At 39.1% G+C, this 23,237-nt stretch overlaps 1 protein-coding gene across 4 annotated transcripts in view; it reads right to left on the reverse strand.

Moving 5' to 3' along the window:
- ATP2B1 (ATPase plasma membrane Ca2+ transporting 1) overlaps positions 1-23,237 on the reverse strand; it is a 133,871-nt gene that overhangs the window by 23,747 nt on the left and 86,887 nt on the right. For all 4 annotated transcript variants that reach the window (XM_018047617.1, XM_018047613.1, XM_018047616.1 and 1 more), the window contains exons 8-15: positions 22,662-22,823; positions 20,908-21,122; positions 17,674-17,916; positions 15,348-15,589; positions 12,553-12,790; positions 7,627-7,806; positions 6,891-6,978; positions 6,421-6,527 (exon numbers count right to left, since the gene is read on the reverse strand). In XM_018047617.1, the coding sequence (XP_017903106.1) occupies positions 6,421-6,527; positions 6,891-6,978; positions 7,627-7,806; positions 12,553-12,790; positions 15,348-15,589; positions 17,674-17,916; positions 20,908-21,122; positions 22,662-22,823 (1,475 nt within the window). The remainder of the gene's footprint in view (positions 1-6,420; positions 6,528-6,890; positions 6,979-7,626; positions 7,807-12,552; positions 12,791-15,347; positions 15,590-17,673; positions 17,917-20,907; positions 21,123-22,661; positions 22,824-23,237) is intronic.

The raw sequence follows: 23,237 nt of genomic DNA on the forward strand, positions 1-23,237 counted from the left end.
TTAATAGATATGAAGGAACTCTGTCTTAAGTATGGGATTGTTGTACGCCCTAAAAGTGAGCCTACTAGGCAAATGGTGTTAGGCGCAGGCAACCAAGAGGAGGAATCCCCCCCCCCCCGGCGCCCCCATAAAGGCTCACCTCCCACAGCTCCCAAGTTGTCTGGTGCTCCTTCCTTGTATCCAAACGTGCCCCCATATCCAGGAGCACCCCCTCCACAAAAGCCACCTCAAGTATGTCCCTTAGTTGAAACTGGAGAATTCAGACCAACCCGGGTCCATAAGCCCTTCTCCCTCTTAGAACTAAAACAGATCAAATAAGACCTGGGAAGCTATACAGATGACCCAGGCAAATATCTAGATACATTCCAACACATTACCTTGGCCTTTGACTTGATGTGGAAGGACATCATGGTCATATTTAGTTAAACTTTATCTGACCCTGAGCATCCTAGGGTCTTAAAGGAAGCCTGAAGGCATGCAACAGGGCTTCACAAGTCAAGCGATAAATATTCAGTAGAGGAAACTGCAATCCCCTCTTCAGACCTAATTGGAATTATAATGACCCTGAGCACATCTGGGAAACAGATCATTTTCTAATCTGTGTGAAGGCAGGATCAGTTATGCCCACGTCTCAGCAATAACTCAGGAGCCCAACGAGAACCTCATTGCCTTTCTGGAGAGGCTAAAAGAGGCCCTCCAAAAGTTTACCAATCTGGACTTAGAGACTCTTACGAGGGATAGGTGATTTTAAAGAACAAATTCCTGTCCCAATGTACATCAGACATCAGAATTAAGTTACAACAGCTACAGCAGCAGGACCCTGCTGCCTCTTTAGATGAGATGGTCCAGACAGCCACCAATACCCTTTATAACAGAGAACAGGAGAGGGAGGCCAAGCCCAGGAAAGGGAGAAAAGGAAAGAGACAAGGAATGTCCAGATGTTGGCCACCCTCCAGAGAAGCCCTATGGCACACCCCGAGTCCTTGAAGGACAAGGCACGAGGCAAATGCCTATTCTGTAGACAGGTGGGGCATTGGGCCAAAGAGTGTCTGAACCGTGACAAGTCTCCTAGAATGGCTTGCCACAAATGCCATTAACTAGGACGCTGGGCAGCACTCTGCCCTTGGGACCCAAGAGCCTCAAGGTCAAGCGCCAAGCCTTCCCTCATGATGGTTCAAGAGGACTGAAGTGGCCCGCTCCAGCCAGCCCGCCTGTCACAGATAACCATCACGGGGCTGGAGCCAAGGGTGCAACTGGATGTGGCAGGTAGGTCTGAGAATTTCTTGGCTGCCACAGGGGCTACCTACTCTGTCTTGATCTCCTTCTCCAGAGACTTCTCCTCCCAAACCTGTACCATTCTGGGTGCTACAGGAAAAACAATTACTAAAAGATTCACCCGAGCACTTCTTTGTTGCTGGGATGGACAAATATTTTCCCACCAGTTTCTGGTGGTCCCTGAGTATCCTATTCCCTTACTGGGAAGAGATATACTCATTAAACTGGGGACCACCCTTGTGATGGGAAGCTTTTCAGCCCCTAGAGCTCTACAGCTCCTGGTTACTACTGAAGAACCCATAGAGATGGACCAAAAACTAGGGGAAGACAAAATAAACCCCCAGGTGTGGGACCAAGGGATTCCTGGATGAGCCCACCAAGCTGAACCGGTCATCATTGTCCTCCAAGATCCCACTCGGTTTCCTAACCGGAAACAATACCCCTCTCAGAAGAGAGGCTGGGGAGGGACTACAGCCTTTAATAAACAAATTCCTTACTTGTGGGCTATTGGTACCCACCAATTTGCCATGGAACACCCCAGTCCTCTCAGAAAAGAAAAAGGATGGAACCTGGTGAACGGTTCAAGACCTCCGGATCATAAATGAAGCTGCAGCCTCCCTCCATCCCACAGTACCTGATCCCTATGCAGTCTTGGGAGAAATCCCACCCAGGGCCAAGTGGTTTACAGTCTTGGATCTCAAAGATGCCTTTTTTTGCATACCACTGGCTAAAGAATCCCAATATCTTTTTGCCTTTGAGTGGGAGGCCCCAGGAGAAAAATACCAACAGACGACTTGGACAGTATTACCTCAGGCGTTCAGAGATAGCCCCCACCTGTTTGAACAGCCCCTTAGCTGGGATCTCCTAGATCTGGACCTGGGACCTAACGGGAAAATATTATAATATGTAGATGACCTACTAGTCTGCTCTCCAGATGAGAAAAGCGCCCAATAACATGCAATTCAGGTTCTAAACTTTTTGGCAGAAAGGGGATATAAAGTCTTCCGTGCTAAGGCACAGATGGTTGAGACAAAAGTCACTTACCTGGGAGTTCAGATTACACATGGGTCCGGGAGGCTGTCCTCTGATCGGGTACAAGGAATCCTCCAGTTGCCCTCTAGTTGCCCACGACTTGAAAAAACTGTGAGCTTTTCTGGGGCTAACTGGGTATTGTAGAATCTGGATACCCAACTATGGTCTAATTGCCCAGCCCTTATATGAAAGCTTAAAGGGACAGGATGATTCAATCCCACTGATGTAGGGAACTCCTCAAAAGAAGGCAGAGGCTACACTAAAACAGGCCTTAACTCAGGCACCTGCCTTGAGGTTGCCAGACCCAGAAAAAGCATTCCAAATTTATGTCCATGAAAGAGAGGGAATAGCCTTGGGAGTGTTAACTTGAAGGTTGGGATCTGAGGCCCAGCCTGTAGCTTACTTATCCAAGAGGCTTGATCCAACTGCCTGAGGCTGGCCCGCCGCCTTTGAAATCTTGCAGCTATTGCAATCATGATAGAAGATGCTTTAAAACTCTTCTTTGGGGGCAGACAATTTTTACCAGCCACCAAGTAAAACAACTCCTAAATGGGAAAGGCCACTTATGGATGTCTGATCAAATAATCCTCAGATATCAAGTAATGCTGATGGAAAATCCAGGCCTCACTATATCCCCTTGTGAGGTTCTTAACCCAGCCACCCTCCTGCCTACCCCTGAGGGCTCTTTCCCCTTTCACTCTTGTCTAGAAACCTTGGACCACTGGACAAAACCCCGAGAGGGATTGTCCGAAGATCCTCTGACCAGTCCTGAGGAAATCTGGTACACTGATGGAAGCAGCTTTGTCTTGGATGGAAAAAGAAGAGGCGGGTATGCAGTAGTCTCCAGTTTTGAGACCATCGAGGCTAAGCCTCTGCCACCAGGTCAACAAGCTACAGCGTGCAGTGCCAGTTCAACAAAGATATAAAACTACGGCCAACCATGGAAAATGTCACTCACCCTTAGATGGACCCCGCTATAAGGACTCTGAGGCTTGAGACTAGCAAGAGGGAGAGGCCCAATACCCCTCACCGTCCCCGTTCAGCAGAAAGTAGCCAGAGAGACCTTGACGCCCCTATTCCCAAAGAATTGGGCCTCTCGTCTCTTGAGAGGGGAATGTTAGGTAGTTAGAATAGAAGACAGGAGTCCAAAACGGTGGTGGCTAAAAGACAAGGAAGGGAAAGGCCGGCGAAAATAGAACAAAGGAAGGTCAAAGGAAGGTCCGAGGACCGCAGTGAGGACTTCAGGTGGAACAAACAGCGCTCCTGGCTGAGCCCATTTGCACAGGGCAGGCCCGGGGGGAAGAACACACATATAAAAGGAGGAGCCAAAGGGCGCGCACTCTCTCTCTTCCCCACGTGCTGGGGCGCTCTTCTCTTCACATCTTTGACTTGACATGCCCTCACGCCTCGAAGATGGATTTTCCTGCTATTATCTAAATAAAATAGAGCTGTCTAAGAGCTATAACACTGATTTGTCTAAGAGCTATAACATGGTCCGTTCGAGACCTGAGAGCTGTAACACAGTCTAAGACCTGAGAGCTGCAACACGCCAAGGGAGGCTTTAATGTTTGTCACCCCAAATCTTTGTTGTGATGAGACAGAACCGAGGAGCATACAGTCGCCTGACAATGGCATTCAGGCTTTGACGACAGAAATATCTGTAGATGTGTGGTTAACTGAATTTTGGTAAGAATACGTGGATGCTAAGTTGCTTCAGTTGTGTCCGACTCTTTGTGACCCCATGGACTCTAGCCCATCAGGCTCCTCTGTCCAAGGGATTTTCCAGGCAAGAATACTGGAGTGGGCTGCCATGCCCTCCTCCAGGGGATGGTCTCAACCCAGGGATTGAACCCACTGTCTCCTGCATTGGCAGGTGGGTTCTTTACCACTAGTGCCACCTGGGAAGGCCCTCGGTAAGAATAATGCAATATAATTTTAAAAATAAGGTAATCATATTTTAAACACAGCATGGAGACTTGCCATCTAAAGGGATTCTAAAAGCAGGGGCTAAGTAGGGGACAATGCCAGGTCTCTCTGCAAGCTACTAATGTACTCACATTAGAGCCCCTTTATTTTATTGTTGTAAACTTCAATGTTGAATTTGCCAAATACGCATAAGACAGACACAGAGAAAGAGAGAGGAAAAAGGGAAAGAGAGAGAAGAAAAAAGGAGAAGAGAATAGACTGTTTTAAAATACTATTTGTCTGAAATATAAGAGACAGGTTTAGAAAGATCTAATCGATAGCAATTTTTTGTGGGTCTCTAATAAAATCCTGAGATAAATAATTTTGTCTTTCAGTTTTAAAATATGAAATTGAAGAAGTGAACAAATACACAAATTAAATTCAAGCTTGAGCAAGAATGCTTTCAAGTCACTTGAAAGTGCTTTTCAAGTGGCTTCTGAGCCACTAAGTACTTTCTCTTTCTCCATACAAAAAAAAAATCTAAAATAAATTTAGACTTTTTTTTGACATGCTACCTTTAAAAAAACAGGTGGTAAAATGGGCTTAAAACTTTCGTGTCTTAAAAATCAAATAAGACTAGCAGCTGTATTGTGCTTTTGTTTGAAATACTATATTTACCTGCCTTTATTTAAAGCCCTTAGCATCTGCCTTAAGCACTGAAGTCTCAGGAAGAAAGTTTTTTGGTTTTGAATTTTAAAATGCACTGTACATAAATACATTCCTGGTCAGCTGTCCAGATGAGAGCAGAAGTAAGTATCCTGCTAAATGCTCAAGAGCAATGATTCTGTGTTTCCAAAGTGAACCTGTTTTGCTTACAGCCAAAGCAACGGCCCTGAAATATTCCTTATCCTCTCAGCTACTTTTCTCCACTCTTCAGAGGTTCCCACCAACGTCCTGCTTACCATAATGAGTCTGGGACAAGGCAGAGTGGGAAACTCTGGGTTCATAGCTACTAGTTGAGGGTACTTTACCCATATCATTTCCTTCTTCCATCTCCCTAACTTCTGCTGAAAGGCAGCCACCATCGTGATGGTTCTGCTGAACCTCTATTTTAGCAGTGAAACATCAGAGGGACAAATTATGCAAACAAACACGGGTACACACAAATATTCTCTTTTCTGAAACACCTGGGCCTGACTGCATTTCAGAATTCAAAGCCTGATCGTACTCTAAAAGCACACACCTTCTATCACAAATTCTCCCAGACAGGGTTAGCATCCCATAACACACATTAATATTTCTATTTCTACAATGACTATGAATGTTTATATTAAGTGTGATAAATACCACCCTCACATCATCCAGAATATTTTTTTGCAATAAATGAGTGTGCTGCAAACTTAGGGGAAAAAATTCAGTTTTGTATTTTTGTATTTGAGAACTGTGATTTTGGACTTGTATATTCTAAAAGTTAAATAAATCAAATTAAAATTAAATAAAATACTTAAATTTTCTATGTCATGGTAAGTACAAAGATTCATCCCAACACTGAAACATTAGGATTGGATTCAAAGATTCAACAGTCTAATTTTAATCATTAAACATTTATGTAGCATGCGTATTTCATATCTATTTTATAGTAAACACTTCATCAGTACTATGGCTACAGTATAAAGAAAATAATGAAAGGATAAAATTTCCTTGCACTTTTTAAATAATCAAATATAAATTGAGAACTTGGGTGGCGTGAAGCAGATTGTTTTCAATCAAACAAGATTAGATCTATTATATATTAAATGATTATTCTGAAAAGTTACTTAAGACATTTTCAGTTGAGTGCAAGATTTCTAATTTTATTCTTAAATACGCATAACTAATTTAATGCATAACTATTTACATGCATAAATAATTTAACAGGACCACTACAAGGTTTAGATGAGATACAGACACTTATGTACTTCACAGAGTACAATGTAAATGTGTGATCGTATTATAACTGTTCAAAAGAAGTCTTCTTCCAGCATCAAAAAAAGTTATTATATAAACTAATTAGACTTATAAACCAATTTCAGCTTACATGTTGTCCCTCAAGAGTAGAGGGACGGTATTTAAAATCAACAGCAATTTAGTAACAAAGAAACCAAACAAACAGAAAATTCAGCCAGTAAATTATGTCTAACTGAATATTTGAATTAGGCGAGTGCCTACCATTGCAAATCCAACATCAGCTTTCTTTAACGCCGGGCCATCATTTGTACCATCACCAGTGACAGCTACCACCTGGCGTTGTTCGGAAACAGTGCTGTCAATTATACCTGGAATAAAAGTATTTGTGCTGTAAAAACGATTTGTTTAATTTAATAGTGATTCTGTAGGATATACCTTGGCTGGCCAGTTATATAGACTCAAAGTTCAAAATAATTAAGCATAGAGAAATGGAAACTGCTGAGATGCTGGGCAAGGAACAACTCCAGAAACTGTGGTATTAGCTATTATATCCTGTTTTACTCACTGAGAATAAACACAATCCACCTAAGGTATCAACAGGAAATGTATTTAGATTTTATTGGCAAAGATGACATCCATGAGTCAATTTAATATTCAGTATCTGTTACTATTTTAGGAAACAATGCATTTCTGTATCAAAAAGTTGTGGGAAAATTGCAAAACCTACTCACCTTTAACCAGTGTATGTTTGTCAGTAGGAGATGATCTTGCAAGCACTCGAAGCTTTGGCCAAATCTTGTCTATCCGCTCTTGCTCAATCTATAAATTTTCGTCAAAGTTAAAACATGCCCAAGCCTAGTTTTCTAATTCCAAATTAGCTATCTAGCATTTGTATCAGTGGTTCTCAAAGGATGGTTACCAGACCAGCAGTATCAGCAACTCCTGGGAACTTGTTAGAAATGGAAATTGCTGAGCAAGATCCAAGGCCTAGCTGATAAAGATACTGTGAAGTGGGGCCTAGTAATCCATGTACTACACAAAGCTCTCCAGGTCACTCTGATGCAGACTCAAGTTTGAGAACAATGTTATACATATTATTACAAGATCAGATTTTAACCATCTCCCCATTGCCTATGAACATAAGAACTCCTTAGCATAAGTAGTACAAAGTCTGGGGCTTCCTAAAATATGTTCCATAGCAACCTGTCCAAAATCATCTCCCCTTACTGGCTTACACATACTGTGTTTCTTGGGCCCGGACTGAAAAAAAGAACCGCTCACTCCCTTCAAGGCAAACTTCTTTATCACTTGTTCCCTCTATTTCCTAAAATGTTTTGCTTCTTGAGGTGAGGGCTGCACCTTTCCAGGTGTGATGCCTAACACACAGTGCATATTCAAAGTGTATCTGTTGAATGAAATTCCTAATATACTAAAAATATAGCAGCTTAAAAAGCAAAACACCCTTACCTCTCCTTTTTCATTTCGTATTCTCCTGTTGAAATCTTTACCTTCTAGGCAAAGAAAATCTTCCCCAGGATGTAAAATACCACATTTGGTGGCAATAGCCCGAGCAGTATTAATATTATCACCAGTGACCATCCGCACAGTAATTCCAGCCCTCTGACATTTCTTTATTGCATCTGGCACCTGGTTAATGTGGAAAAAATTCATATCATGAAAGAAAATTAGAGTATTTCCAGGATGGGGAAAAAAAATCCCACTGAACAAATATAGTTTGCCTCACAGTCCCACAAATGACAACCTTCATTTCATCTCAAGATATTAAATATTTCTCGCAGTATTCCCAATAACCTCTTCTTTCCTTTTCCACTGCCACAGTCCTAGTTTAGGTTTCACTTTCAGTTATCATTTGACTTAACTTGCCTGCATTATTCATTTGCCAAAGGCCTTTCCCAGAGCCTTTCCCCTGGTAACCAACAGGCAATTCTTTCCTGGTTGGCTTTCTACCTTTCAGGTTCTACTGCTCAGACATCAGCATATACTGTTGGTGTTCTTGGGGTAAAGAGAGACTCACTTTCCACCCAACTCTTTATTTTTTTAAGGGTCATCTCTCCTGTTCTAGAACCTCCAACCACCATCTACGTGCTAATTACTACATGTTTTTCCCAGCTCACTATGAGTTGGATTCTTAGTTATACCAGAAAAGCAGACATCAGAATGTGGGTGTCCAAAAGGAAAACTATGCTTTCTATCTAACAGAAACCTAACGATGATCTGACCTCCTCCATCTCCCTTACCCCCTACATCCTTAAGGGCGAAAGAATCCTGCAAATTGGATTTCAAACCTTCCCTGCAATTCCCATCACCATGCTTGTTGCCCGAGCTATTGCAAAAGCTTTTTTTTTTAAATTGGCATCCCTGTGTTTATGTTTGTTTCCCCTTTAAAACATCTGGTATATCTGACAATAGAGTTCTTTTTCCAATATACTTTCTTAAAAATACATGATGATTACTCAACTGTTATACTATAAACCACAAAGTTCTCAGTATAACAGAGTATCACACTTGAGCTTCAGAATAGTTTCCTAGTTGATAAACAAGGATTTATTGTATAGCACAGGGAACTATATTCAATGTCTTGTAACAACCTATAATGGAAAAGAATAAAAAAAGAAAAAAATGTATAGCTGAATCACTTGGCTGCATACCTGAAACTAACACAGTATTGTAAACTGAATACATTTCAATTAAAAAAAATACAAGATGACCAAATACTATACTACTGGACACTCTTACATTAAAAAAAAAAAAAAAACCTGTTTAGATAAAATTGAAAATTTAGTTGGGTGTACAGTATTTTATCTGGAAACCCTACTCTAGATCTAACTCCCAGTTTACAGGGAACAGAAGGAAAGCACTCAGCAAAATCTGGAATGTAGAAAACTCCCCAGGACACACGTCCTTCTACAAATAATCTGCAAAAATACGACAGTGTATTTGCTGATTAGGAGAAAATAAAACTATTTGTTCTTTGACAGATAATCTGAAAGAATGGAAAAGAGAGGAAACCTATAGATGCTCTAGATGAAGACTTTGAGGGGCATGGCAACAGATTTAATGTGTGCACTGGGTGATTCTGATTTGAATACACATTTGTGGTATAATTTAGGAAATTTTAAAAATAATGAATACTTAGGAATTATTGTTAAAAGTCTTAAGTATCATGATTGTGTTTCAGAAAAGAATTAGAAAAAAAAAAAAAGCTTCCAAGATCTAAATTTTTTTCTATTATACACTTAATCTATCTATAATTTTGGGGTCTCTGCTTCTGCAGTTCCCTTTGCTTAGAAAATCCTTTCCTGTTCTTCCCTAACCAGAAAATCCATGACGATCCTTTCAGAACAGAGGCTGCAAATGCAAATACCCAGAGGGCCATGCAGGTAACAGAAATGAGGAAAGCAGGCTAAGAAAGTGACAATTGGTCTCGGTTAAAGCTATGTGGCAAACGGTATTCAAGAGAGCAAACTAAATTATTAATAGTCCACTAATCACCAAACACATCCACTTAAAACTCACGAGTTACCTCCAATTCTACAGAGAAACTGAAGAGAAGCCAAATCTTTTTAAAGCATCTATGCATATGCAATAAAGCTGGATTTAGTCCAGGTATCTAACTAATCAGGATTCTCTACATGAGGACTGTACTGTCCAGGAGACGCACTCTGGAAAGCTACCTCCTGTTACACTGTCTCATTCCTCTCAAAGCACTCATCTCGTTTCGTGATACTGAAGCAACGAATTGCCACTTTCATGTCAAAAGAAAAATAAACCTGTCAACCTCAGTGCCAAGAACACAAAATGAGCAATACATCTTCCAAAGGACAAAAGTTGAAGGAATCCTGATTTAACATTGTATTTAGATGAGATTTAAGCCATAAATCAATGTATAAAACTTTGAATGGTTTTCCTTTGACCAAAGGTTGGCAAACATGATTTATCTGGATGTCTCACAAGCATCTGAAACTCTAGAACTCCGAACTGAATTTACCTTGATCTCTAAATAGGCAGCTTTGTCTCTTATTACAGTCTCTTATAACATCTACCAACCACTCGGGTATGCAAGCTGAAGAGGGATTCCTACTCCTCCAGAAGAGTTACTAGGAGATAGCTCTGTCCTAAGTCTCTAGCTATACATTTTCCTCCAGAGATTCTCTTGCCTACTTCACCTTCAGGCTTCTAGTTCCAAATGCCTACTTGACATATAACTGGCTCTTTCGGACACCTCCACAATGTCAGATAGATATATCCAAATCCAACATATGAATATCTAGCAGTTCTACCTCCATTTCCTTTGAAATCGAACTTTTCCTTCCAACTTCCCTGGCACAGCTGAAGTACTAAGCCATGATCATCTCTGTCTGAGATCACTGCAATCAGCTCATTGGGTTCTCTGTGTCCACTTTTCTATTTCTTAGAGTACTCCGTGTACAATTTTAACATGAATCATGTCACTTCTCAGCCTGAATTTCTTCAATGACTTCCCACTGCATTTCAGAATACAATTCAGAGCCCTTACTGCCTGGTAAGGCCAAAGATAATCTCATCTGCCCTTTCTTGTTCAGGCTTACAGCCACACTGCCTTCCTTTCTATATTCAAAAAACTAAATACTTCCTGCATAGCTCAGTCGGCAAAGCATCTGCCTGCAATGTGGGACACCTGGGTTCAATATCTGGGTCAGGAAGTTCCTCTGGAGAAAGAAATGGCAACCCACTCCAGTATTCTTGCCTGGAGAATCCCATGGACATAGGAACCTGGCAGGCTCCAGTTCACGGTATCGCAAGAGTCGGACATGACTTAGTGCTATCTTTTTTCTTGCCTTAAGGCTCCTGTATTTTTTGTCCCCTTTTCCTGGAATACTGTTCTTGCAACTACTTAACATGGTTGGCTCACTTCTAGCCATCAGAACTCAACTTAAATGTTAAATCCTCAGAAGTCTTTAACGTGGGGTCTCTGTTATCTTTATCACTCTGTGCATATTCTTTATGGCCCTTATTTCACTTGTACTAGTCAGAGTTGATGCCCCCTCATACCCCACGCCAACTAGATTAGAAGGCCTATGATGGCAGGGACCAAGTCTTATTCCTTACAGAAGTGTTTTCACTTGGCACACTGAGTACCTCTCATTTTATCTGTTGTGTTACCTCTCTAGAGTATAAGTTTCATAATTATTGTGTTTACTACACTATTTCCAGTTCCTAGATGACTGCCTGGTATTACATATTGGGTGTTGAAACAATTGATGATAGTTACTGAACAAAAGCTATTTTTGCCTTTGTGCTTTTTATTCATGTTGCTGTTTTGCTCAAATGTGCTTTCCTCTCTCTCTCTCGGTCTAGCTAATACCTCTTCATCCTGTAAGACTCACATCAGGTAATCTCTGGGAAGTCAGTTACTTGACACCTCTCAGGGTTAATATAGCACAGTGGATTTCTAAGTACACATAGCTTAAGGAGAGCTAGGTTTGAACATACTAGCTCTATGGTTTACAGCTAACTTCTATAAATCTCTATTTTTTTCTTCATCTTTCTGTAAGTTATAATACTTATAGCTCAGAGGTGAATATTAAGTAAAATAATACACATAAAGCACTAAGCACAATAGCTGGCACCCAGTAAGAAGGCATTAAACATGTTATTGCTTTAAAAGGCTGGGGGCTCAAGTTCTGTGCTCATGTAACATGCTTTCCATATGTATCTCTGTACTAATATGCTGGTCATAACTATGTATTTGTCCACTCCCATCCAGGACAGGGACTTCTTTGAGGCTAGGAACGAGATCTCAAAAATCTCTATGTCTCCAGTATCCTCGTATAGTCTCAATAACTTTAAAAAAGTTATTGCTCAATAAACTTAAAAAAAAAGAAACTAAGAAAAAAAGCAAAGTCTAGAGCTGCGGACTGTCCAATATGGTAGCAAGATGCTTAAACTGAAAAAAAATTTTTTTTTTCATTCCGTTTTTCAGTTGAACTAGCCACAGTTCAAAAGCTCAGCAGTCACATGTGGCTGGTGGCTGTGATATGGAACAACACAGGACAATTCCATGGTTGCAGAAAGTCCTACTGGACAGTGCTGGACCACAGAGCATGAACACAGATAACTTTAAGGTGTGCACTATATAATTTAATATAAGTATCAATGGGAAAAAACCTGCTGAGTTCAAGGCACTGGTTATGGTGCTATATAAACATGGAGGGTCCCAAAGAGCAGTTACTGAATTAAAAACCATAAATAGGCAGCACATGCATCCCAAGTACTATTATTTCACTCATCTTGGATTCACATTGGAAAGAAAATCACAAAGGCTAAGAATTTTACTAGAAAACCGGTTAGTTAGTGCCTTCTGCACATGCAGAACACAGAACGTTTCACCACCTCAGGTCTCACAGGATCTTCAATCCCCACAACAGCAATGCATGTAAGGCCGGTGACAATATCATTTTCATTATCCCACTCTGGTTCTGGTTCTCCTGCTGGGAAATCTCTGAATGCAAGACATATGGTTCTCAAGCCTTCTGATGCCATCGGTTCAATCACAGTTTTTACAATATCATCACGGTCCCTTGGTCTGAATACTTTTGCCTCACCATTAGCACTCAAGATTTTGAAACACCTATAAGGAAATGTTGAATCCAAACATCAATAATTAACAAAGACAATAGTCAATGCCATTTAAGTGACTTGGACGGGCTAGAGATCATGTAATCTGATTATCGGGAATTCAGAGAACTATGTATGTTGCGTTTTTACAGGCTTCAACCATGTTTACTTTTCACTCTCCCCTTTACAAAACAGTTCTCTTTTTATAGTTCTCCTTTGATCATTCTTCATTGTATCAGTTACTGAAGATATTCTTAAAACTTCTCTTTAGGAAATGCAGGGCTTTAAAATTTTCACCAAAAACCCCTAGTGGCAGAGAAGAATAAACTACATACCTGAACATTTTGGTATAGATTTAGATATTAGTCTTAAGTAACACAAAATTGCCAAATATGTCCTTCTTTTAAAGTAAAAAGCCACGTTCAATCAACCCCTTACCTGAGATGTTGTTTCATCACCTATATTGTTTTAACCATGAAAGAAAAAAGTAACTTACTGTTAAAATAAGCCTTCTATTAGAATGAAAGATAATGCCAAAATAGTTTTAGTTTCAGTGAAATGAACTACAACCTTTTAACAATGTAGTAAATAAAACTTGCATATATAAACCTGTATATACTTCCCTACCTGAAGGTTTTCACATTGCCTCTCTTGTTCTTCCTGCTTGGTGATGCCACTGCTTCCTGCTTCTAGGAAAGTGATTCCCAAATCCCCATCTTCTGTTCTGATTGTTTTTCCATCCTAAGAGTCCACTCAGATGTTGTACCAGTACCTTAAATTGACTGCAGGCGAGACCACAGGCCATCTCCTCACTGACCACTGAATATATATCAACATTATTACCAATAATTTCAATGGGAAGTCTAAACTCTTTTCCTCGTCATCTATATAGTATTAGCTCCCAAGTCCTATGTACTTGTCCTCTGAACAGTCTTCTGAATATTTCCTCTTCTTCCTATTGCCCCTGCTTCTTCTTGCTCTTACTTGGAGCTAAAGCTGCTGTAATAGCCTTTCAATTGATATCAGTCTCCAGCCCATCCTTTCCCCTTCTCCCAATCCACCTTATTCCCTGATGCAAGAATTATCCTCAATTCCACAGTTTTTTTGCTCACTCTGCTACCTGATGAAAAAAGTTCTTTAGCTGCATTATCTGGCCTACTTAACTGTTTTAACTGCTGAGTCTAGGATGTAAGAGCCTCCACAACAAAATGTAAATTTCACTGTGAGAAGAATACTGTCAACTTAGCATACTCCATGTGAGATGTTTCACATGCATTGTTTTATCTCACTGTCTTGGAATTCGGGGTCATTATCCTCTTTTTTTAGTGAAGTAAAAATGGAAGCTAAAGGAAGATCTCAAAGCTAATGAGTTGCAACAGAGCCACTACCTGACTAGTTTTGACTCAAAAATCTCCTCCATCCGTCTACCTGCTTGCCAGCAAGCCTCAGAAACAAGATAACTCACACTTCAGGGAAGTTAGATAACCAAGCACATGTAAAGGGAAGAAAGAAGTCCTATGCGTCACAAAAGCCCATCACCACTCAGCTGAACTGCGTGACTGTTAGCTATTCCCCCAACACGGTCTGAACATTCTCAACTCCTTCCCTCCAGCGCAGCCTCCTTCACCTTCACGTTCCAACTGCATACCAAAACCTGTCTTAAATGCTACACCCTTCACAGTATGATCTCTCAGCTTAAAATTTTGTGTGCATCTGTCATATTTTGCATTAACATTTATGTATTTTTCTCTTAATCCGTGAGATTATAATCTGCCGAACACATTATAACATTGGATTATAATCCATTTATAAGCAAACTAAAATGGAAATATTTTAAATGTTGCAATTTCAAGTGAGTTCTAATTTTCCAGAATTCCTCAATTTTTTACAAAAGTTTTCTACTGGAATTAAAAAAAAAAGAAGTCAAAATAATTTCAATGCTTGTAATAACAGATAAGCATTAGGAAAATTATATTTAAACATGTGATGTCAAAACTGGGGCCACTGGTCTGTATATGGACAGTACGGAAAAAAAAAAAGATTACCATCCAAAATGAGAGCAGGTATTTAAATACAACAATGCAGTAGCATTAAGTATGATAAAACCTCACTCTGATATAAAAGGAGGAGCCTCAAGATCAAGTTTTAATGCTTTATTATTCTAAAAACTAATGTATAATTCATTCATCACTATCTACAATGCAGTATAGAAGACATGACCATGAATTTTTCTTCCCAGGAGGCTTTTATTTTTTGTGATCCTATATAGCAATGGACTCAACATGCCTAAGAACAAGTATCAGTGTTCATTTTGCTAAACCATACAGATGGAATATAATGGGCTTATTTTCCCTGTAGAAGAATACTAAGAAATAAAAGAAGCTGGAGTATGAGAATGGCAGGATACCCTGGACAAAAGATCAATACCATTAAATTACACTAATAAACACTTAAGGTCCTAGCAAATGCCTGACGTTCACAAAAAGAAAGCATCAACAATAACAACAGGGTAGGTATTCCATAAGGTGACCACAGTGAGCAATTTATTCATCTAAGCATTTTACTCTTACTTTTTCAGAATTATCTCAGATGCCCCCTTGCTGAATATTCGGTAACTTCCATCTGCATTTTTCAGGACAGTGCTCATGGACTTTCTGACAGAATTGAAGGTGTAGACTTTGTATAGTGCTTCTTCTGGTATTTCATTTCTAACATCCTGATAATCCCGCTTTAAATCCAAAAGAAGTCCCAACAAGGCACATTCAGTTTTATTACCAACATGACGAGGTAATCCACCCTCTTTCTCTGGTGGCTATAAGAGAAAAAGGTTTAGAAGCTAGTACCATACAGTTCAATTTAGAATGCAAAGCAGAACGAGACATTCTAAGCAAAATCATATAGGAAACTTCTATTAGTATCAGCATTTCAAAGAGGAACATAGAAAAAGAAAGGCTGAAGGAAGGTCTGGGGCAAAAATGACGTGGATTCCGCTCTCAGCCCTGCCAATTACTAGCTATGTGAATTTCTGGCAAGTTAACTCAACTGCCACGGTTTTGGGCTTCAACATGAGGACAACAGGAGCATCCAAGAATTAAATGAGGTAAGTCAAGTAAAGTTTAAAGTTGGTTCCTGACACATGTTGCTGTTGTTCAGTCACTAAGTCATGTTTGACTCTGCAATCCCATGGACTACAGCATGCCAGGCTTCCCTGTCTTTTACACTTTCTCCCAGACTTTGCTCAAATGCATGTCTACTGAGTTGGTGATGCTATCTAACCATCTCATCCTCTTTTATCCTCTTCTCCTTTTGCCTTCAATCTTTCCCAGGATCAGGGTCTTTTCCAGTGAGCTGGCGCTTCACATCAGGTGGCCAAAATATTGGAGATTTAGCTTCAGCATCAGTCCTTCCAATGAATATTCAGAGTTGATTTCCTTTAGGATTGACTGACTAGTTTGATCTGCTTGCAGTCCAAGGGACTCTTAAAAGTCCTCTCCAACACCACAGTTCAAAAGCATCAACTCTTTGGTGCTCAGCTTTATTTATAGTCCAACTTTCACATCCACACATGACTACTGGAAAAACCATAGCTTTGACTATATGGACCTTTATCAGCAAAGTGATGCCTCTGCTTTTTAATACACTGTCTGGGATTGTCATAACTTTCCTTCCAAGTAGCCTGTGTGTTTTAATTTCAGGGCTGCAGTCACCATCTGCAGTGATTTTGGAGTTCAAGAAGATAAAATCTGCTACTGCTTTCTACTTTTTCCCTTTCTATTTGCCATGAAGTGATGGGACCATATACTGTATCTTAGTTTTGCACACTGAGTTTTAAGTCAGCTTTTTCACTCTCCTCTTTCACCTTCATCAGGAGGTTCTTTGGTCCCTCTTCACTTTCTGCCATTACAGTGCTATCATCTGCATATCTGAGGCTGCTAATATTTCTCCCAGAAATCTTGATTCCGGCTTGTGATTCATGCAGCCTGACACATACAGGACTTAATAACTTTTAATTCCCTTCCTTTTCTCTTGTTTTCATAAAAGTCTGTATTAAATAGTTCAAAATGAAATCTACTTTACCATTTTTTATGGCTTAAAATTACAGTCATTAAAATATAGTTGTCTTAAACACATATAAAACCTTTATTTCCTTCAGAGTATCTTCACAAGTACCTCCTTCTGTAATCACAACAGTACGAAGGGCAGATAAAACCATCTTCACTTAACAACTGAAGAAAGTAAAGCTTAGGCTTTCAGCTAGGAAAAGACAAAGCTAGATGCAGAACCAAGATCTCATAACTTTCCAGTCCAATAATCCGATTCATGCAATATTAACTGCGCTTATGGTCTTCATCCATAAGTCTAGAACACATAACAATCTCATGCTTTATGTTATAAATGAAACTTTTTAAACGTGCAAAGTTAAAAATAGTTTATTCTAAGGCACCACAAGTCTAGAGTTACTTTATTCAGTTAGTGCCAAAGGTTTAAGAATCACCTTATAGGTACGATCTACTGAGAAACCAAACAGAGCCTATAGCAAGCATATATGACACATAGTAAGTTAAAATCTGGTTTCAAAATTTGCTCCAGGAAATTGAAAGTTGACTTTCTACAGTAAGATAGCCTAGTCTTTCACAAAATGAATGAAGTAGAAATTTTAAATTGAGGACTTATTCTGATTATGTGGCTCAAAAGTTTCTAAACACAGAAAATTCAAAATATAGAAGAAAAATATAAGTAAACATAATATATACACGGATCAACAGATCTTATTTAAAAACTTAACACATTTCTTCAATTTATAAATAATAGTGATAGGGCTTAAGAACGACATATAGGCAACTCATCACAAACGGAAAAATTAGTTTCATAAATAAATTATTAAAGAAACCTTACCAATATTTTTGATGTATAAGCACAATTCACAGAAATTCCTGTTACAAGATAGGACAAAATATTTGGTGGAATAGCTTCTGGGTCAGGAATCTTTTTATAATGTTTTTCATTTATGTAAGCTTGAACAACTGTCATTCGGTTCATTGTCAATGTTCCTGTCTTATCTGAACAAATAGCTGTAGCATTTCCCATGGTTTCACAAGCATCCAGATGTCTTACTAAATTATTATCTTTCATCATTTTCTACAGTGACACAAAAAAGAGGTAGTTAAGCTACACATAAAACCAATGACCTCATTATATCAAAATGATTGTAAACTGCTTTAAAATCAGAACTATAACTCCCAACTTTACTTGGATACATAGTATAAAGCACTGATTTAATATTGGAAGAATTTAATATAAATGGCCTATTCAAATAAGCTAAACAAAGTACTAGCTTTCTCTGGCTTCAATAAGTTTCCCACTACATAACATAGTATAGTAAATGAAGGCAGATATCCACATGCAAATCATGTTGACATGCCTCCAACAGCTTCTAGGAAGCATCCTCAAATTCTAAGAGCTATGACAATTTGTACTCACAGCCATGTAACAGTGTATTTACATGTAAGGTTTAAGTCTCCTTGTTAAGTGGAAAACAAAAGATTCTTGAATTAGTCAATAAGAAAAAAGTAGCTTTTATCAGTTAAAATATAGAATTTGTGGGCATGTAGTTGCCTGAATTTTTTTTTTTTTCTTTTTGACTCTGATAGATTGAAGTAACATATCAAAACCAGCAAGGGTCACTTTTATCTTCTCCAAATGGTGATACACTGGTATTCTCATCCTAAGGATCATCCCTTCCTCTTATTTACAAGAAAAAGATAAGTTTCTAAAGAAAATGAGTTTTATTGTAGTTCCAAAAGGCATTTAGGCTAAAATGCTTAATAATTGATTCCTGAAATGTTAACTGGAATGGGTTAAAAAATGCGAAGAGTTATTTTACAAAGTATGTTCTGTGTCCACTGATGTGCAAGATATTGCAAGAAACTGGTTCCTTGAAGAAGTAGGTTTGGGGAAGGAAGACTACTGTGATCTGCGTTAATACTAACGATTAAAAGAAAGTTCTGCAGTTAAAAAAAAAAAACGTGTTCAGTTTTGCAAAACACTAACAGAGGAGCCATAAGGACGACGGCTCAGTGAAAAGGAAAGAGGTAACGTTTGGGCTAAAGAAACATTTAATGAGAGCTTAAAGAACAACAGTCAAAATGCTCCTACTCATTGTCTGTCACAGGAATGCAAATCAATTCTGCCTCTATCTTTTTGATCAACTGAAAAACCAGTATCATTAATGACTACTCAAAAGGAGCTAATTTCAGTACCAATAAAATGATTTTACCTATGTGTCTAAAACTTACATTTACCCTCAATTGTTTCTAATTATTTTAAGATATCAAGTAGATGAACAGATTGTATCTCACTATTCCTTTGATACATTTACCACTTCATTTTTGAAACAAAAGATGTGAAATGCTTGAATATAAACTTAAACAGGAAGCCCCAAAATATTCTTATCAAGACAGGTCTGCTGAAAATTCTTGGGAACACGGAAGACGGAAGATGAGAGCGCTAGAGCGGAAACTATGATTAATTACTTTGTCTTGCTTTCTGCCATCAATGCTACTTAGGAAGAATACTAATTAACATTAGAAAATTGACAAAAGCAGCATTCTTTCGTTAGGTAGAATTTTACATGTGAAGCCATTTTGAAAGAAAGATCGAAACTGTCCAGGCTGAAGACTTGTAAGCAAGCTAGATGTCCATCAACAGATGAATGGATAAAGAAGATGGGGTGCACACATACAATGGAATATTACGCAGCCATAAAAAAGAACGAATTTGAGTTAGTTCCAGGCAAGTGGATGAGCCTAGAGCTTGTTATACAGGGTAAGTCAGTCCGAAAGAGAAAAACAAATACAGTATATTAATGCATATATATTGAATTTAGAAAAATGGTATTGATGAACCTATTTGCAGGGAAAGAACGGAGTGGCAGATGTAGGGAATGAACCTGTAGACACAGTGGGGGAGAGAGCAAGTGGGGCGAGTGGAAAAAGTAGTATCAACAAACATACACTACTGGGCATAAAGTGGATAGTTGGGAAGAAACTGCTATATAACACGGGGAGCCCAGTCTGGTGCTCTGTGATGACCTAGAGGGGTAGGGTGTGCGGAAGGGAGGGAGGCTCAAGAAGGAAGGGATATATATATAAATATGGCTGATTCGTGCTGCTGTATGGCAGAAGTGAACACAATGTTACTGTGAAAATTAAAAAAAAATAAAACAAAAAAACTGTCCAGGCTAACTCTTTTAAAATCCAATTTGCTTTTACCATTTAGGATATAAAACTGATAAAAAAGAAAATTAATAATCTTCAAACAGAATATTCCTTTAAGTAAAACAGCAGTCAGCAAAAACATCCAAGCTCATTTTTTCAGCATTCTACTTTGAGAACAGAAGGACTGTATTACTGTACACGGAGTGGTCGGAGACAGTAACATGTGAAGAGAGCTGAGTAAAGTTAGAGAGCTGATGATTCAAAGAAAGGAGCACACAGGTCCAAAAGGGAGAAGAGGGCTGGAGTTTTTGCGAAACAGCAGGAAGGCTGGTGAGGCTGGACCAGAGTGGGAGAAAGATGGGGGAGACGAACAGGAGAAGAGAGAGAGATCAGCAGACCAGGCAGGCCGTGCAGGCCACGGCGAGGGACCCTGGATCTCATTCTGATGAGAAGCCACTGGAGGGTTTTTACACAAGAAACAAAAACGATCTGAATTATTTTTTAGAAACATGAATCTGCCTCCCATGTGAAGGCAGGACCGTGGGGTCATGAGGGTCCAACAAGGAGGCCTGAGATTGTTGCAGGCAGGTCAACCGCTCTGCTCTTGCCCCACAGGCAAATGACAAACATGCTTACTTCAATTTTACAGATGGGAAACAGAAGGGGACTGGACATCTTAACTATCGTATGTGGAAACGTAAGCTAGAACTTTCCCAGTGGAGTTCTGCTTAGCTCTGTGTCAAGGCTGCCCTTTCAGGCATGTATAGGCTTCGGTGCAGAGATCTTCAACTGGGGAGAGGAGGAGGGGACCAACAACAGAATTTCTAAAGGAAGCAGTGCAAATTTATGGAAGTCTCCAACTTTCAGAACCCAAAAGGAAAAGGGCCGTCGTACATAAGTCTTTTCCACTTACCTTGACTGAATAAGCTAGTGAGATAGTGACTGCAAGGGGCAGACCTTCTGGTACTGCCACCACCAAAACCGTAACTCCAATAATGAAGAACTTTACAAAATACTGGATGTAAATCGGTGTGCACTCAGCAAGCCACGGTCTCTTCTGAACCCAGAAGGTATCAATCACAAAATATAAGACAAGAATGATAACTGTGATGGCAGACATCAACAAACCTTTCAGCACACAAAAAGAAGGAAAATGCAATCATTAAATATTCCAGACACGACTCACTGTCAGTTACATATTAGCCACTGGAAGAATCATAACTCCTTTGGTGGTATTTAATTTCTCTGAGAAACTGTTACCTACTCTTTTGCACCTACTCATCCCTTGACATTGTTAGATTTAAGTTCTGCTCCTGACTAGGAGAACTGGAAAAAAGTGTTTATGATTCTTTTCTAGACTTAACTGCATCTTCGGTCTTTTACTAAAGCTGAGACAAAATAACAAGCAATGACAAGGAAATACCAAAAGTGTACCATAAGCTGCTTAATGACAAAAGAGAAGTTGCTAAGAATCTGATCAATGCGGAGACCTAGAATTAAATATTCAACTCTATGTTTTTTAATGAAAAAAACACAAATTACTGAAATTAATTTTTTCATCTATCCTTACTGATTTATTAACTAAGAAAACCAAGAGTTAATCATGTATTACAAATCATTTACCTTTCCATTTTGTGGGGTGTTTAATCTCCTTATAAATGAATATTACAAAATAAGGCATGTCCACACATCTGGAACTAATAATCCAATCTGATGTTTATTAAAACACCATCACCACTTTAAAGCCATCCATTTCTGCATGATTCAGTATTACCATTTGGCTAAATATTACAGAAAGCAAATATCTCCTAGATAATCAGCTTTCTGAGGACACAGGTAAAATCTTAACTTTTTCTGAGATAATCCCAGGGAGTGATGGAATGATGCAATGGAAGTGACTTGAGTTGTTGTTCAGTCGCTAAGTTATGTCTCTTTTGTGACTCCACAGACTATAGCCCAACAGGCTTCTCTGTCCATGAGATTTCCCAGGCAAGAATACTGGACTAGGTTGCCATTTCCTTCTCCAGGGGATCTTCACGACCAAGGGATCGAACCCGAGGCTCCTGCACTGCAGGCGAATTCTTCATTATGTTTTATTTCCCCCTGAAGAGTAGTTCTATTTAACAGGTGTTTTCTAGTGATGATTCTAATTTATAACTTCAGTCTCACCAGGGCGATGCTGTAAGTATTCCACTCAATTTAAGTAAGCTGCAATTTTTGGAAAACCACGTTACCTAATTTTTTTTTTCATAGTCAATAAAAAGATGAGAAGATGTGTGGTGAAATTTCTTTTTATTAAAATATAGCTCGGTAATTTGTATGGAGTAAGCCCTCTCTCTATTGTGCCCAGAAATTCAGATACTAGCTCATGGGCTTGTGAATTGGGTAGACTTAAGCACTAATCCTAACCTGACCATTTATTTATTAGCAAGTTGACAGAGGACACTCCCTCTACATAAAATGATGATAACATTTCCCAAGTTTCAAAATATTATGAGACTCTCTAATAACTCAAAAGGTACACTGTAGATAAAACTGAAAATATTATTAACTCCCCTTCCACTCATAAAGCAATGATTTCCAGTCTTAAGTACGTCAAAAGATATTTTTAAATAGCAAGTCAGCACATTTTAAAACAAAACATCTTATTTTCTTATAATATCATACCTGCTTTGCCAATCTGAACAGCTAGTTTCGTCAGTTTCCCCTGTAAAACGGATTTTTCCTTTTTTGGCAAATTTGCTTTCTTTTTGTCTTTCTCATCACCATCTCCACCTTCTTCACTCTTCAAAGGCTGCATTTCCATGGCTGCACCATCCTGGGCTTTTGCTATGTTGAAGTGCACACATAATGTTAACATTTTCAAGCAATTTAGTGTGTGTGTGTGTCGCGGGGGGGAATCAATTTCTTATAGAAACACAAAGGTTTAAACATTTACCTTAGTGTGTATGTCTGTGCCTACCCAGAGAAAATAAGGCAATAGTGACACTAGGTTTTGAAACTTTGTACCAGATTTGAGAATGCTGCGGTAGGAAATAGAGATGAGGCATAAGAAGAAACACAGGGTCCTGAAAGAGCTAAACACCCAACCATTTCTCCTCCTGTGTGTTGTGTCATTCCAAACACCATAAATTCCTCCCAATAAGTTATAACCATAACGTAGAACATCATGTGAGACCATACAAATGAGAAATGTACATATGCTTACAGACTTAAATAGATGCCAAAAAAATCTACATTATA

The sequence above is a fragment of the Capra hircus genome, chromosome 5 (assembly GCF_001704415.2).
Source record: "Capra hircus breed San Clemente chromosome 5, ASM170441v1, whole genome shotgun sequence".
Lineage (NCBI taxonomy): Eukaryota > Metazoa > Chordata > Mammalia > Artiodactyla > Bovidae > Capra > Capra hircus.